General features: G+C 43.5%; 1 protein-coding gene across 1 annotated transcript in view; it reads right to left on the bottom strand.

Moving 5' to 3' along the window:
* The window catches only part of ubxn4 (UBX domain protein 4), a 61,366-nt gene extending 55,453 nt beyond the window's left edge, over positions 1 to 5,913 (bottom strand). Inside the window, exon 1 of the mRNA XM_048534593.1 lies at positions 5,730 to 5,913. Coding sequence (XP_048390550.1) covers positions 5,730 to 5,820 — 91 coding nt within the window. The 5' untranslated portion in view covers positions 5,821 to 5,913. The remainder of the gene's footprint in view (positions 1 to 5,729) is intronic.
* Positions 5,914 to 18,285: the final 12,372 nt, after the last annotated feature.

Here is an 18,285-nt window from a genome sequence, read left to right as displayed (position 1 = left end):
GGCCAAATGGCATACTCCAGCACCTATTGTCTATCATCTAAAACATGCAAAGGAGAAGCATTTTTATACAGCCAATCAACTGGATGAATTTCACAAATCTCAAGGATAGTAATCTCTAGATTACTCCTGGTGCCACTTGGTACCGAAAGTACAAATAGAAACATAGGGCAGATGATTGCATGGTTGAGAAGCTGGTGCGGGGGACAGGGATTCAGATTTTTGGATCATTGGGATCTCTTCTGGGGCACCTGTGACCCCACGCAAGAGGGATGGGTTGCACCTGAATGGGCAGGGACCATGGAGGGGAGATTTGTTCGAGCTACTCGGGTGGGTTTAAACTAGTCTGACACAGGGGTGGGACCCCAAACAGTAGTGAGACAAAAGAGAAGGTTGCGGCGAGTGCACAAGTTAAAGGCAGCAAGTTAAATAGACAAGGCAAACAAGAACATGAGTGAAGGAACAAGTCAAGAATGATGAGTTAAACTGCATTTATTTCAATGCAAGAGGTAGGACAGGTTAGGCAGATGAACTCAGGGCATGGATGGGAACGTGGTACTGGCATATCATAGCTATTACAGAAACACGGCTGAAGGACTGGCAGCTCAATGTTCTGGGGTTTCGGATGCTAGTGGAAGAATGGAATGGGAGACAAGACAGGAGGGGGAGCGGTGTTACTGATTCAGGCAAACTTCACAACAGTACTTAGAGAATATATTAATGGGGACCATCCACTGAACCTATATGGGTGGAACTGAGAAATAAGAAGGGGGTGATCACTTTGACAGGACTGTACTCTCAGCCCCCCAGGAGCTGGGAAATTGAGAAGCAAAATGTAGGAATATCGCAGATAGCTGTATGAATAATAGGGTTACAACAGTAGGGGATTTTAACTTTCCAGACACAGGCTACACTGCCATGATGTTAAAAGCTTGAATGGTGAGAAATTTGTTAAGTGTTTCTAGAAGAACTCTCAATCAATATGGAGATGGCCCTATCAGAGAAGAGGCAAAACTTGACTCCGCTTGAGGAAAAAAAAAGAGAGCAAGTGACTGAGATGTTCGTAGGGAGCACTTTGGGGCCAGTGAGCATAATTCTATTTGTTTTAAAACAGTTTTGGACCAGGCCAGGGCTAGTCCACCAGTTAAATTTCTAAATTGGGGCAAGGCCAATTTTGATGGTATTAGACAGAAACTTTCAAAAGTTGATTGGGGTAGGCTGTTCATAGGTAAAGGGACATCTGGCAACTGCGAGGTTCCAAAAAGTCGGATGATGGGAGCTCAGGGCCAGCATGTTCCTATTTCATGAGCAAGGCAAAGGAACACTGGATGACTTATGACATGGAGATGCTGGTCATGAAAAAGGAGGCATAGGCAGCTTGGATCAAGTGAATCCCTTGAGGAGTGTAGGGGGTGTAGGAGTACACAACAGAGGGAAATCAGGAGGGTGAAAAGAAACAGAAGGTGGTTTTGCCATACAAGGTAAAGGAGAATCCAAAGAGATTCTACAAGTACATTAAGAGCAAAGGAGTAACTAGGGAGAGAATACAGCCCCTTCAAGATCAATGAGGTCGACTATGCATGGAGCCAAAGGAGATGGCCGAGATCCTACACAAGTATTTGTCATCATTTATCATGAAGAAAGACATGGAAGCTAGGGAACTAGGGAAAATAAATACTGATATCTTGAAAAGATTCCACAATACACAGCAGGAAGTGCTAGAGGTCTAAAAACCCAAAGGTAGATAAATCCCCAGGGTCTGATCAAGTGTATCCCAGGAAATTGTAGAAAGCAGCCAGGGGTGAGGTGCCTGAAGACTGGACAGTGACTAATGTTGTGCTATTATTTGAGATAGGCTGCAAGGAAAACACAGGGAACTACCAGTGAGCCTGACATTAGTGGTGGGTAGTTTGTTGGAGAGGATTCTGAGAGACAGGTTCTACATGCATCTGGAAAGGAAGGAAAGATTTGGGATAGTCATTATGGTGGTGTGTTTGGGATATCAAGTCTGACAAATTTGATGAAGTTTTTTGAAGAGGTGACCAAGAAGATAGATGAAGACAGAACAGAGGACATTGTTGAAGCCCTTGTTAAAGTCTATGCTGACAAGGTTCCACATGGTATACTGGTTAGTAAGGTTAGAACACATGGAATCTAGGGACAGCTCGTCAACTGGATGTAAACTAGGCTTGACTGATGGTAGTAGTAGAGGGTTGCCGTTCAGAGAGGAGGTCGGCAAACAGCAGTGTGCCACAAGGATCCATTGTTTGTCATTTCTATAAAACTATTTGGATGGGAACATAGGAGAAATGGTTAGAAGTCTGTGGATGACACCAAAATTGGTGGTATAGTAGATCAAGTGAAGGTGGTTATCTAATAGTACGAATGAGAACTTAATCAACTGGGCCAATGGGCTGAGGAATGGCAGATGGAGTTTAATGCAGACAAACACAAGGTGTTGCATTTTGATAAGACAAACCAGAACAGGTCACATCCAGTTAATGGTAGGGCCCCTGGGAGTGTTGCTGAATAGGGAAACCTAAGGGTGCAGGTACATAGTTCCTTGAATGTTGAGTCACAGACATTCAGACTGGTGAAGGTGGTATCTGGCACATGTGCCTTCATCCGTCAGAGTACTGAGCACAGGATTAGAGACAGTGTGTTACAGCTGTACAAGAAACTGGTAAGGCCACATTTGGAGCTGTGCATAGAATTCTGTTCACATTGTTCTAAGAAGGATGCTATTAAGCTGGAAAAGACACAAGAAAGATTTACAAAGACGTTATCGAGACTGGAAGGTTTGAGATACAAGAAGAGGCTGAATAGGCCGGGACTTCTCACTCAACCTCTAGGGAGTGAAGGGGCTGAGAGTTGACCTTTATCGAAGTTTATAAAATCATGAGGGGGGCATTGGTAAGGTGAATAGCCAAAGTCTTTTCCCTAAGGGAGGGGAGTCCAAAACTACAGGACATAGGTTTAAGGTGAGAGGGGAAAGATTTAAAAGGGACCTGAGGGGCAACTTTTTTCACAGTGCGTATATGGAACAAGCTGCCAGAGAAAGTGGTATGGGTGGTGCAATTATAACACTAAAAGGCAGGTGCATGGGTATATGAATAGGAAAGGTTTAGAGGGATATGGTCCAAATGCAGTTTACCGCGACTCGTTCAGTTTAGTTAACCTGGTTGTCATGGTTAAGTTGGGCTAAAGGGTCTCTTTCTGTGTTGTATGACTCCTATGAGGATCATGAAGTGGAGGCAATGACTAAATCCAAAATGAAATTGGATGGATGTTTGTAAGAAATAACGTGCAGGACATGGGAGAAGAAATAGGAGAATGGGTATGGATTCTCTGTGGAAAGCTGACATGAGCTGGGTGGGCTGAATGACTCCACGGCAAGTAAGCTACAAATATTTTTAAATACACAAATCATAAAAAAGTAATGAACAAGCAACAAAAGATTAGGGTTTTCATATATAAGCTAGGAGGGAGAAGAATCAAATCAAGAGTTGAGTTTATTTTGACAGTACTACCATTTCTGAAGCCAAAATGTATAACTATTTCACAAATGACAATTTTAGCAAAGTGAAATTGGATATAGACAAGACTTGAATGTTAGTCTGTACCTGCTGTGCTAACTTGTGTAATAATAGTATCTTCCTTTCTTGAGATAGGAAAATCAGTTAATGTTAATTACAAGTAAAACTTGTGGGTTACGACTCTTTGCTTGATCGCCAAGGCAAAAGTGAAATGCTTCATTTGCTCAACCTATTGGCAGATATGTTTAAATTGTTAGATTGGTTGGTTTAATGTCAAATAAATTTAGCAAGTTAAATAGGACACTATTTTTAATCATAAACATTCAAAGGTCAAATGTAGGCATACTTTCGACATCATTTATGGGCAGGGTAATTTTCCAAATAGTTGATCCCTATGCATGCTTGTGTCTAAACTTTTAACTTTCAGTGTTTGAGACACACAGCCTCTTCTTCCTTGGGCAGCTCAGGAAATTTGGCACGTCCATAAAGGTCCCTCGCCAACTTCTATGGATGCACTACTGAAAGCATACTGTCTGGGTGCGTAACAGCCTGGTATGGCAATGGCTTTGCTCAGGACCGTAAGAAACTTCAGAAGATTGTGTATACAGCCCAGACCATCACGGATTCCATTTCCATGGCTCACTGACGTGGAAAGGCAGCTAACATCATCAATGACCAACGCACCCTGGTAAGGACCTTCTACAACCTCTTTGGTCAGGCAGAAGGTACAGAAGCCTGGATGCATGCATAAGTAGGTTCAGAAACAACTTCTTTCTGGCTGTTATCAGACTGTTGAATGGACTCTAGCCTCAAATAATGTAACCTGTATGCCTCCAATTCTTTTTGTTTTGTACATCGCTTGCTTGCTGTGATCTGCCTGTGCCACTCGTAAATAAAGCTTTTCACTGTATTTTGGTACACGTGGCAATAAAATCAATTAATCCCACATTTGATTTGAAATGTAAACTTTCAAAATTAACAACTCTAACTGTACTGCTCTTTGCTGTGGGCACGGTATAGTGCCCTTTGTTGACTACCAAAAGATGCTAATTAAGGATGAGGACAGGCTTCAGACGCCATTGGATGCATCAGGACATGAGAATTCAAACAAAGCAAAATCAAAGTGGAAAATAATGGGGCTACAACATAGACAAGATATATGGATGCTTCTAATTATTCTACTCATTTGTCAGCCATCTTGAATTCCCCTTTCACCTTCACTCCTCCAGACTGACTCATGCTGAAATGTCATCCCCAAAACATCAGCATCCTCTGGTATTTTAGTCAAGTGGCAATGTTTCACGCATTAGCCCTTCAATGCTGGTGCCAGTTTCATGGCAATGGTTATCACAACTGGGTCAAATTTGGTCTTCATTTGACATTTGCACATTTCTAACAATGCTCACCAAACAGTAAGTGATTGTTTCTCTACGCATCTCCCATCACCTTTTAACCCCTGACCATTTTTAATCCAATAAATTAAAGTCCATGCAGAATTCAGACCATTTCCTTGCTAAAATCTAATAGTTAAGTAGAACTCAGCTACATAAATTAATTCCATTCCTTTCCCTCGTATAACATGCAGAACAAAATGTTTAGGCTAAAATTCTATGAGATGAACTTACAAGCAGTGCTAAAATCAATGTTCTTTAATGTATATATATAAAGATTCATGGAGAGACAGGATGTTTGTCTGGCCCAGAAATTTGGACAATAACATCTGCAAGGAGACATCATCATCACACAATAAAATAAACTTTAACACGATAAACGGAAGCACAGATCTGGGCATCAGGGTATTTATCGTATGTGCATCACACAGCCTTTCCCATACATCCATCAAGTTCTTTTTCGGAAGTTTACCAACTCTGCCGTTCAAATCCTCCCTCGCCTCTCCGTGCTTTGGGATATCGGAGACACACCATTTTAATCAAAGGCAACAACCCGCCTTGCAAAACATCCATAACAATTCCAAGGGAGGAGACGTCTAAATATTCAATCAGGCCTCTTACTCAATTTAACCAGGCAGCCGGTCGCTGCAGAAGAAACTACACAGTAATAATAAAAGTAGAACCAGTAAACGTAAACAGTGTGCACAGAGCTGACGTGTCCGGCCTATCCAAGGGCACGGTGAAGCCGAACCGACGAGGCTCCTTAGCGGCTAGGCCATGTCCATCTCCTCCCTCCCCTCCATACCTCGAATAAAAACAATAAAAACCGCGTTCTGTTGCTTGGCGAAGGCGATAGCGTCTGGAATGCTGCCGTTGAACCAGTGCATGGTGGTCATCGGTCTGTCGCTGTCTGATCGCCTGAGCTTGGTGCAGCACGGCTCAAGTTCTCCCGTCCCCAAACGCCCTCCAACACCGGACCCGTTCACAACGGCGATGACGCAGCACCCACCTTGCACCAGTCACACTCACCCCAGCGCTGTCAATCACCGGCTCTTCCCGCCCCCTAACGGTGGGCTGTCAATCACTGGCTCCGCCCGCCCCCTCTAACTGCGCTGTCAATATCCGGCTCCTCGCTCCCACCCACAACCCTGCGCTGTCAATCACCGGCTCTTCCCGCCCCCCCACCACCAAGGGCTACCAATCACCATCTCCTCCTGCCTCCCTCTAACAGCACCGTCAATTACCGGTTTCTGTCTGACGTTACGCTTAGTGGGTGAGTGTGGTGTCAGGAGGATGCCAAGAGGCTGCAGAAGCACATGGACTAACCGGGAAAATACCTGGTGAATGCACCATAATGTGGATAAATGTGAAGTTAACCACTTTGGTCACAAAAACAGGAAGGCAGATTATTATCTGAATGGTGGCAGTTTAGGAAAAGGTGAGGTGCAATGAGACTTGGATGCCATGTTGGAACAGTCGCTGAAGGTTGGCATAAAGGTGCAGCAGGGAGTGAGGAAAGCTAATGGCATGTTAGCCTTCATAGCCAGAGAATTTCAGTATCGGAGTAAGGATGTATTACTGCAGTTGGAGCGGGCCTTGGCAAGGCCGCAGAACAAAGAGCAAAGAAAATTACAGCACCGGAACAGGCCCTTTGGGCCTCCGAGCCTGCACCAATCCAAATTCTTTATCTAAGCCTATCGCCTACTTTCCTGATTTTTCTGATGAAGGGTCTCGGCCCAAAACATCAGCTATTGTGCTCATGAGCCTCCTGTGTTCATCCAGTCCCACACTTTGTTATCTTGGATTCTTCAGCATCTGCAGTTCCCATTATCTCTGCCTACTTTCCAAGGATCTGTAGCCCTCTGCTCCCTGCCCACCTGTCTAGATACAATTTAAATGACGCTATCATGCCTGCTGGTGGAGGCGGTAGAAGCAACACGTTCCAGGCACCCACCACCCACTGCATCAAGAACTTTCCATGCATTTTCCCCTCTCACCTTGAAATCGTGACCCTTAGTAATTGAATCCCCCACTCTAGGAAAAAGCTTCTTGCTATGGCCCCTGCCTATACCTCAGAATGAGCTTGAGTATTGTGTGCAGATTTCCTAATCTGAGGAAGCATGGTCTTGCTGTTGAAGGATTTCAGTAAGGGTTCACCAGATTGATTCCTGAAATGGCAGTATTGACATATTAGGAAAGACTAAATTGATAGGGCTTGTATTCACTGGAATTTAAAAGAATGAGGGGGTAATCTCATAGAAACGTATAAAATCCTGATGGGACTGAACAAGCTTGATGCAAGAAGAATGTTCCCAATGTTGGGGAACTCCAGAACAGGGGGTCACAGTCCAAGACTAAAGATTAAGCCATTCAGGGCTGAGTTGAGGAATAATTTCTTCAGTCACAGGATTGTGAACCTGTTGGGGCCAGTTCATTAGATATATGCAAGAGGGAGCTGGACACGGCCGTTGTGACTAAATGAACCAAGGGGTATGGGGAGAGGGTGAGAATGGGATACTGAGATTGCATGATCTGCATGATCATATTGTATGTTGGTGCAGGTTCAAAGGCTCCTGCACCTATTTTCTGTGGTTCCTTCTGTCCCCTCACCCTAGCGCCGATCACTCGGCTTCCCCAACAGTGCTGTCAATGACTGAGTCCTCCCCGCATCAAACACCAATCACCGGATCCCACCATGCTTTGTCCCACAAATCACCAGGTCTCCCCACACCCCCCATAGCATCAATCACCAGGTCTCCTCTACCCCCATCATCAATCACTGGGTTGTCCCATGCCCCACACCCCACCATTCCCTAGTGCCGTCAATCATCAGATCTGCCCTCCCCCCACAACTTCCAGTCACCAGGTCCTCAAGCCACAATGAGGTGCTGATTGATGAACTGTACCCTGTCAGTAACCGGTCAAGAGTAGCATTGGGTTTATGCAGTTAGTTCCCATGGTAGCCATGAGGACAAGTCTGAGATTTTTTTTATTTATTCATTTATGGGATGTAGGTAGCACTGGCTGCCTACTATTTAAAGCCAGTCTCCTAGTTCCTCTTGAGAACATGGTGACCCTTCTTGATTCACTGCATTGCAGATGCCATAAGGTGAGCCTGAGTGTTACTTTGGTAACAAGACGTTAACTAGATTTCTCTCTCTCCCTCCAAGGTTGTTGCTCTTGTTTTTTTTCTAGAACTTTAAAGTTTTTTTTAAAATCAACTCAGCAGGTCTGGCAGCATCCGTGGAGGAAACACAATCAACATCAATGCTTGTGTTAGGGTTGCTGGACCAGAAACAGGAACTCTGCTTTCTCCCCACAGATGTCGCCAGAGTAGCTGAGTTTCTCCAGCACTTTGTGTTTTCGTTTCAGATTTCTGGCATCTACATTTCATTGCTTTTTGTTTGTTAGTTTGTTTGTTTGTAAGCTCCAGCCTCTGCGGTACTTCACTTAAAGACCAGATATGCCTGTATCAATTTAAGAGTTAGTGGCAATTATTTAAAGTGCAGGTAAATGTTAATTTGCAAAACTGTCCAAATTTAGGATACTGTTGGCTTCATGTTAAAACATTTCAGCTTCAGTGGAAAATGAACAGCTGTAAAGCTGGGGCCAGTTGACAGTGCCACACATGTACTCCTCCATCGCAGGCGGATGGTTGGTAATGTCACAGTGCACAATGGTCTGCTGTAATGACGTGATCAAGGCATTACATCACTTATAATGACATCAGTGCTGCTGTTATTCACCAGAATGTGCCAACCACAGCTGACCTAACAACGGCCCGTCAAGGGGGCCACTTTCATGGTTGCGGCGGGGGCGGGGTTGGTGGAAACATTCATTATTGCGAAAAAAGCAGGAAAGGGAAAAATCTTTCTGTTCAAAGGCATTGTGACACGCTTCCGGATCAGGTCGAACTTGAACCTGGACGTTGCTGGCGCAGAAATAAGGACACAATCATGGCACCACAATGGGCCTAACACAAGAGGGATATACTGAGTTACTGCAGGCTATTGGAGGTAAGGGGAGAAAAGAATTGGAGACAGTAATCGGGGACAACAACAATTGGTTTTTACCACAACACAGGTGAAGTGTTCAAATGCAACAAGGACTGCAAAAACTTAATTTGTTTGACAAACTGATTATGGTCGTTGAAGTAACAAATTTCATGAGGGTATGTGCTTGTATTTTTGGATAATAAATCAGCACTTAATACAGTAGCATATAAGAGACTCATTATTAAAGTCCACAAGGTTGAAGGGATGCAGTGATACAAAATTGGTGAAGAACAGAAAGTAGGTAATAGCAACGAGTAGTAGAAATGTTGCCAAGGCTACTGTCTCACTGCTCCTCTCTCTTTCTCTCTCTCACACACGTACGCACACACACACACACACACATATATGTATACAGACATTTCTTTATAAACAATCAACTGTATATGTTTGTGTGTCTGCTAAAGAGCATGTCAATACAGCATTACTGATCGCATCAGCTGGAGTCTAAAGTTAATAGGCATTGTAAGACATTCATGGATGCTCTGTGCATGCAGTAAGGTGCTCAGTGCATGAACAATAAGAGGGCACCTAAACAGCCCTGAAATGCTGCTAGGTCCAATCCATGAGTAGGTACCTACCCCTAATGTAGACTTTCAGTGCTTGTTGCTAGTGTACTCTGCAATGCACACTTGGGCTTTCCAAGCAGCCTGCAAGTGGATTTGAGAGGTGCCATGTCAGTCCTGAGGAGTTGGCAAGTGTCTGAAGGCATTGTCCATAGACAACAGGTGAGCGCTACTGGTACCCTGTGACACTGTTTGGTGCTGAGCAAGAGTCAGAGAGATTTTAAAGCACCGAAAAAAGTGTCTTATTTACATTACATCCACACTGACCATCAAAGGTCAATCTATTCTCATTTTACTTTCCAGCACTTGGTCCATAGCCTTGTATAGTATGGAGCTTCAAGTACTTCACTAAATAATTCTGCACTGTCTTCAAGGTTTCTGCCTCTACCACCCTTTTAGGCAGTGAGATCCAGATACCCACCATCCTCTCCATGAAATCCCTCATACCCCTCTTAACTTCCTGTTTCTTATCTTAAAACTATACCCTGTGGTTATCGATCCATCTAGTAAGGGGAAACATTTTTCTCTATCTACCTCATAACTTTGTAAACTTCAATCATGGCCTCCCTCAAACTCTCTACTCCAAGGCAAATAACCCCAGCTTCTATCGGCTGTGTTCATAGCTGAATCCAGTTTAAGCAACATCCTGGTGAATTGCTTATGCAAAGAAAAATCAAAGAACTGAAGATGGAGATCAGAAACAAAGAAGCAATTACTGGAAAAACTCAGCGGAGCTGGCAGCATTGTGAAGAGAAAACAGTCAACGATTCAGATCTAGTGACCCTTCCTCAGAACGGTTCTGAAGAAAGGTCACTGGACCGGAAACAGTAACTCTGAAATCTTTTCTGCATCCTCTCTATTTGAATCACATCCTTCTTTATTGTGTGGAGAGCTGAACTGTGCACAGTACTCCAACTGACTAACATCTTATGCAGCTCAGCTAAAATCTACCTGGACTTGTATACAGTGCCTCGATTATTAACTGGAAGTATGCCAAATGCCTTCTTAATCACTTTACCGACCTGTTCTGCGACTTTCAAGGATCTGTGGACATACACATAAATGCTCCTCTGACCATCTGTACTTCCTTGGGTTTTACCATTTAACCTATATCCCCTTGCCTAGTTCATCTTCCCAAAATACACCACTTTACACTTGTCAGGATTAAATTTCATTTCCACTGTTCAGCCCTTCTGACCAGCCAGTCTATATCATCCTGGACACCAAAGTCCATCAGAGCATATGGCAAGCTGAAATTGCCAGGCACCTGCTCTGACTTCCATGTCGAAATTTTTTGACATCTAGTTTATCTGAGAGGCTGGATATTAATGAGATAGCTTGTTGAATCCAACCTATGATCTCCTTTAACTGGTCACTTTCCAAGAAAGCTAATATGATGCTACCCTTTATATCGAGAGGACTGGAATACAAGGGTGCAAAACCCTGGTTAGATCCTGCTTGGAGCGCTGTGAGCTGATCTGGGCACCACACCTTAGGAAGAATATATTGCCCTTGGAGGGAGTACAAGAATGATACCTGGACTTCAGAGGTAATGATATGAGGAGACATTACACAAATTAGGCCTGATTTTTTCCAGAATTTAGAAGATAAATGGGTGATCTGATCAACGTCTTCAAGATAACAGGAAAAGACAGGGTAGATAAATATTCCACTGGTTGGTGATTTTAGAGCTAAGGGCATAGACTGAGAATTAGGGACAGACCATTCAAGTGACATGTTATGGAGTCAGAATCATACCGCACAGAAACAAACGCTTCCGTCCAACCAGTCCGTGCTGAACATAATCAAAAATGAAACTAGTCCCACCTGCCAGCTTCTGGACCATATCCCTCCAAACCTTTCCTTTTCATATATCTATCCAAATGGCTTTTAAACATCTCCACTCAAAGGGCGATAGATATTTGCAACTCTCTTAACAAATGGCAGTAGAAGCAGGATCAGTTGTTCAATTCAAATCTAAGGAAGGTGTTTTTGTTAAGCAAAGGTATTAGGGGATATGGGCCAAAGGCTGACTTATGAACTGAGATCATAGATCAGCCATCATCTCATTGAATGACAGAACAAGCTTGAGGGGTTGAACAGCCTACTCTGTTCCTATGTTCCTAACTTGCTGCTATTAAGCTAGAAAATCACTTTGCTACTAAGAAAAAGCATAAAATACGCAACAAGGAGCCCATTTTGTGTCATGGTAGTGTCCCTACCACTGGATCAGGAGGTCTGACTCCAAGTTCCACTTGTTCTTGAAATGTGTAATAACATCTCTGAACAGGTTGGTCAGAACATATCTAAAAGATAAACAAGCAAACGACCAAACTAAGATCACAAGATGTAGAGATAACACGGTGTGAAGCTGGATGAACACAGTGGGCCAAGCAACATCAGCAGAGGAAAGCTTGACATTTCAGATCAGGACCCTTCAGAAATCTGATTTCTGAAGAAGGGTCCCGACCCGAAATGTCAAGCTTTCCTGCTCAGCCCGCTGTGTTCATCCAGCTTCATACCATGTTATCTCAGATTCTCCAGCATCGGCAGTTCCTACTATCTCTGTAACAAGATGTAGAGCTGGATGGACCCTTCTTCAGACCTGAAACATTAGCTTTCCTGCTCCTTTGATGCTGCTTGGCCTGCTGTGTTCATCCAGCTCTGTACCTTATTATCTCAGATTCTCAAGCGTCGGCAGTTCCTACCATCTCAACAACCAAACTAGTCTGATAACACTCAGTCTGATCTAATCTTAAAAGCTAATCATACTCAGGCCTGGTTAGTACTTCAATGGAAGATTGCCTAGAAATTCCAGACATAATCAGTTTTGCAGGGCTCTTGCGGCGCAGCGTTCATGTTCCTACCTCTGAATCAAGAAGCCAGTGTTCATGTCCCACCTGCTCCTGGGCTGTGTAATAACATCTCTGATGATATTGATCAAAAAAAATCTAAAAGATGCAATGATATTCTCCTGATGCAGAGACTGGTCTCACCAAACATCTTGTCCAATTATGCCAAAAATCTCACCATGGCCCACATCACTCAGACCCGTAGAAGATTCTGCCCTGTTTCTACCTTCGGCTTAACATCCATTAGAAATATAGAACATAGAACAGTACAGCACAGAACAGGCCCTTCAGCCCACAATGTTGTGCCGACCATTGATCCTCATGTATGCACCCTCAAATTTCTGTGACCATATGCATGTCCAGCAGTCTCTTAAATGACCCCAATGACCTTGCTTCCACAACTGCTGCTGGCAATGCATTCCATGCTCTCACGACTCTCTGTGTAAAGAACCCGCCTCTGACATCCCCTCTATACTTTCCTCCAACCATCTTAAAACTATGACCCCTCGTGCTAGCCATTTCTGCCCTGGGAAATAGTCTCTGGCTATCAACTCTATCTATGCCTCTCATTATCTTGTATACCTCAATTAGGTCCCCTCTCCTCCTCCTTTTCTCCAGTGAAAAGAGACCGAGCTCAGTCAACCTCTCTTCATAATATAAGCCCTCCAGTCCAGGCAGCATCCTGGTAAACCTCCTCTGAACCCTCTCCAAAGCATCCACATCTTTCCTATAATAGGGCGACCAGAACTGGACACAGTATTCCAAGTGTGGTCTAACCAAAGTTTTATAGAGCTGCAACAAGATCTCACGACTCTTAAACTCAATCCTCCTGCTAATGAAAGCCAAAACACCATATGCTTTCTTAACAACCCTGTCCACTTGGGTGGTCATTTTAAGGGATCTATGTATCTGCACACCAAGATCCCTCTGTTCCTCCACACAGCCAAGAATCCTATCCTTAATCCTGTACTCAGCTTTCAAATTCGACCTTCCAAAATGCATCACCTCACATTTATCCAGGTTGAACTCCATCTGCCACCTCTCAGCCCATCTCTGCATCCTGTCAATGTTCCGCTGCAGCCGACAACAGCCCTCTATACTGTCAATGACACCTCTGAGCTTTGTGTCATCTGCAAACTTGCTGACCCATCCTTCCATCCCCTCATCCAAGTCATTAATAAAAATTACAAACAGTAGAGGCCCAAGGACAGAGCCCTATGGAACGCCACTCACCACTGACTTCCAGGCAGAATATTTTCCTTCTACTACCACTAGCTGTCTTCTGTGGGCCAGCCAATTCTGTATCCAGAAAGCTAAGCTCCCCCGTATCCCATTCCTCCTGACCATCTGAATGAGCCTACCATGGGGAACCTTATCAAATGCCTTACTGAAGTCCATATACACCACATCCACAGCTCGAACTTCATCAACTTTTCTAGTCACATCCTCAAAAAACTCGATAAGGTTTGTGAGGCATGACCTACCCCTCACAAAGCCGTGTTGACTGTATTTGATCAAGCCATGCTCTTCCAGATGGCCATAAATCCTATCCCTCAAAATCCTTTCTAACACCTTGCAGACAACAGACGTGAGACTTACTGGTCTGTAATTGCCGGGGATTTCCCTATTTCCTTTCTTGAAGAGAGGAATTACATTTGCCTCTCTCCAGTCCTCAGGTACGACTCCAGTGGTTCCTTTACCATGCTTAAAGTTTAAGTGGTTAGCTGTTACAATTTAAGATTTGTTTTTGGTGTAAAAATATAACAGCTGCTTTCTTAATTTCTTGTGCACTGGAATTCTTGGATCCAACTGGTGTTCAGGTTGTTGCTGTGTGCTTAGGATAGGGCAGTTAAAAATAATTTGGAATATTAAAACGTACATTCACATTGCTTCAAAATGAACAATTCTATTCTTCTCTGAAGAAAAATCTCATACTTCCATTTGTTTCTTACAAAGGTTCAAACAACAAATATCCTCCATCTAACGATCTGTGGCCAAAATTATTCTATTACCAGTCATTCAAATGTGTGACACTCTTCACATTAGTGTTTTGTTCATTTCTTCTTATTTGGATCCAGTTTGGATCCACTCAAGTCCACTTTTGTGTATTGTCCCCATAATTCTTGACTCCCTTACTGATGAAGAATCAATCTATCCATCCATCTATCTAGCTCAGCCTTAAGTATGCACAAGAACCTCTGCCTCTACAGCTCTCTGTGGCAAGGAATTTGTAAGACCCACAGTTCTCCATGAGAAGAAATTCCCCTTGGTCTTAAATTGGCACCCATTTATACTGAGACTGTGCTGCCTGGTTCTAAATTCTCCCATGAGGGGAAATATCCTCTTAATTTTAATATGTAAATCCCCTGAAGAATACTATACATCTCAATGGATCCCCTCTCATTCTTCTAAACTCCTACAATGACAGTCCCAACCTGTTTAAAAGACCATCCTTCCATACTAGGGATAATCCTATAAAGCCTTCTATGTAATGCCCGCAGTGAAATAATACCTTTTCTTAAATATATTTAATGTAGCATTGGTGGTACAGGATGAAATAAGTACATTAGCAAGAAATGATCTTGGATCAAAAGACGTAGAAATTGTACAGGTGGAGAAAAGAAATATAAAGGGAAGGAAGACATTGATAGTAGTTGTCTACAGGCCCTCGAACAGATACTATACAGTAGGACAGTGAACAAATGAGGAGATAATGAGGCTGTATAGCAAAGGCAATAGGTTAATCATGGGTGACTTGAATTTTCTGAGAACAATATGTTGTGGATCCAGAGATTAAGCTATTTTCGATCTAGTGATATGTAATGAACTTCATAAAGGATGACACAGTAAAATATCACTAGGAAACAGTGACCATAACATGGTAGAAGTAAGCATTCACTTTATGAATGCAGAACTTGTACAGCAACAACTCTGATAAACTTATATAAGGGTAATTAAAGAAATTAGGACAGAACTGGCTGCAATAAACAGGGAAAGGAGTTCAGCAGCAGAGATAGTTGAGGAACAATGGCAGATGTTTGGATTAGATTAGATTCCCTACAGTGTGAAAACAGGCCCTTCAGCCCAACAAGTCCGCACCGCCCCTTGAAGCATCCCACCCAGACCCATCCCCCTATAGCCCACACACCCCTGAACACTACGGGCAATTTAGCATGGCCAATCCACCTAGCCTGCACATCTTTGGACTCTGGGAGCAAACCGGAGCACCCGGAGGAAACCCACACAGACATGGGGAGAACGTGCAAACTCCACACAGACAGTCGCCCGAGGCTGGAATCGAACCCGGGTCCCTGGTGCTGTGAGGCTGCAGTGCTAACCACTGAGCCACCGTGCCGCTTACAACAAAGATGTAATCCCAGTGAGGAGGAAGGATTCCAGGATGGGATAAGCTAAACATAGTTAAGCAGGACAGTGAAGGATAGCATCAAATGGAAATAAACAAGTTAAAAAGTGGCAGGATTAGTGGTAAGCCAGAGGTTTGACAATATTTTAAAACCAGCAAATGATTACCAAAACATAACAGAGGAAGAAAATAAACTTTGAGGGTAAACTTGCAAGATGGACAGCAAGTGCCTCTTTAAATACATGAACAGGAAGGAAGAAGCCAAGTGACCAAAGGCCCCTCAGAGAAGACGGCTGGGGAATGATAGAAAACTAGGAAATGGCAGAGGAGGTGAATAGTATACAGTAGAAAACACAAAAAGATTCCAAAATTACAAAAATAATCAAGGGGCCAAAGAAGAAGTGGAAATAAATACAATAACTATCACTAGAGGAAAAAAAAACCCAGGGAAATGAATGCGGCTACAGACTGATAAGTCACTGGATCGGATGGGGTGCATCCCAGCATATTCAAGAAAGTAGCTACAGAGATATTGGATGCACTGGGAGTAATCTCTCAAGAATCCTCAGATTCTTGAGAAGTCCCAGAGGATTAGAAAACAGCCAATCTCATACCTTTATTTAAAAAGGGAAGACAGAAAGAAAAAAAAACTTTAGGCCAGTTAGCTTAATATTTGTTACTGGAAAAATGTTCGAGTCTATTATAAAGGACGCAATACCAGAATATTTAGAACAGCATAATGAGTAAGCAGAGTCAGCATGGCTACATGAAGGGATGTCATGCATGACAAATTCATTAGAATTCTTTGAGGAAGTAACAAGCCAGGGTGGATACAGTCATAAAGATCTACAAAACATTACAAGTTCAGGTGCAACCTCTCTGCCTTGTACTGGTTCCAAAATCCTCAAAAATGGTCCCTCCATCCTGCAGCAGCTACACATTTATCAGGACTAACTCCCTATTGCTATATACACTTGTATGAGGCACTGGAAGTAATCCAGAGGGTTACTATCCTTTGGGTCCTGTTCTTTAATCAACATTCTAGCTCCCCAGACTCTGCTTGCAGGACCTCATCTCTTTCCACATGTTGTTGATACCAATATGTACCACAATCTCCACTGTTTGCACTGAAGCTATTCAGTGACGACCCTGACACTGGCATCAGGAAGGCAACAAACTTTCCTGGAGTCTCTTTTTTCAGCTACAAAAATACTAGTCTTTTCCTGTTATGATTGAATCCCCAACCACTGTAGCCTACAATTCTTCTTTCTCCCCTCTTGTTCAGCAGGAACATCTACAGTGCCATGAAATTGGCTACTACTGCTTTTACCTGCCAATCATCTGCCCCGCATAGAACAGTATATTGTTAGAAACAGAATACTGAAGAGAAATAATATATTTGTTTCAAGTGGGTTTGAATCCTGCCACAACAGATTTTGGAATTTGAATTCAATAATCAGAGAGAGAAAGTCTGGAATTAAGAATCTACTGATCACAATGAAATCATTGCCAATTGTCAGAAAACCTCATCCGGTTCACTATTATCCTTCAGGGAAGGAAATCTGCCACTCTCACCTGGTCTGGCCTACGTGACTCCAGAACTACAGCAATGCAGTCGACTCTCAGTTGCCCTCTGAAATGGCCTAACAAGCAACTCAGTTGTACAAATCTCTACAAAGTCTCAAAGAAATGGAACCAGATGGATCACCTGGCATTGACCCAGGCACCAGAAAAGACAATGTAGAAACAGCCCTGTTGACCCTAAAAAGTCCTCCTAACTATCATCTGGGGGTTAGTGCCAAAATTGGGACAGCTGTCTCATAGACTAGTTAAGCAACAGCCTGACATTATCATACTCTCAGAATCATATCTTATAAACAAACAATGGCCCAGACACTACCATCACCATCTCTGGCTATGTCCTGTCCCACTGGTAGGGCAGACCCAGCAGAGGTGGCAGCACAGTGGTATTCAGTCAAGAGGGTGTTGCTCTATGAGTCCTCAACAGTGACTCCAGGCCCCATGAAGTCTCAAGTCTTCAGGTTAAACATAGGCAAGAAAACCTTCTGCTGATTACCACATTGCATCCTCCCTCAGCTGATATATCAGTACTCCTCAACGTTGAACAACACTTGGAGGAAGCACTGAGGATGGCAAGGGCACAAAATGTACTCTGGGTGGGGGATTTCAATGTCCACCACCAAGAGTGGCTCGGCAACAGTACTACTCATTTAGCTGGTAGCCTAAAGGACATAGCTGCTAAACTGGGTCTGTGGCAGGTGGTGAGGGAACATCATGCTTGGCCTCACCCTTACTAATCTGCCTGCTGCAGTTGCACCTGTCCATGACAGTATTGGTAACAGTGACCATCACACAGTCCTTGTGGAGATAAAGTCCCGCCTTCACATTGAGAATAACTTCCATCGTGTTGTGTCGTACTATCACCGTGCTAAGTGGGACAGAATTCACACAGATGTTGCAACTACAGACTGGGGGTCCATGAGGCGCTGTGGGCCATCAACAGCAG

Source organism: Stegostoma tigrinum, chromosome 7 (assembly GCF_030684315.1).
Source record: "Stegostoma tigrinum isolate sSteTig4 chromosome 7, sSteTig4.hap1, whole genome shotgun sequence".
Classification (NCBI taxonomy): Eukaryota; Metazoa; Chordata; class Chondrichthyes; order Orectolobiformes; family Stegostomatidae; genus Stegostoma; species Stegostoma tigrinum.
Note: the sequence above shows the minus strand (reverse complement) of the source record. Positions and strands in the feature narration are given on the sequence as shown.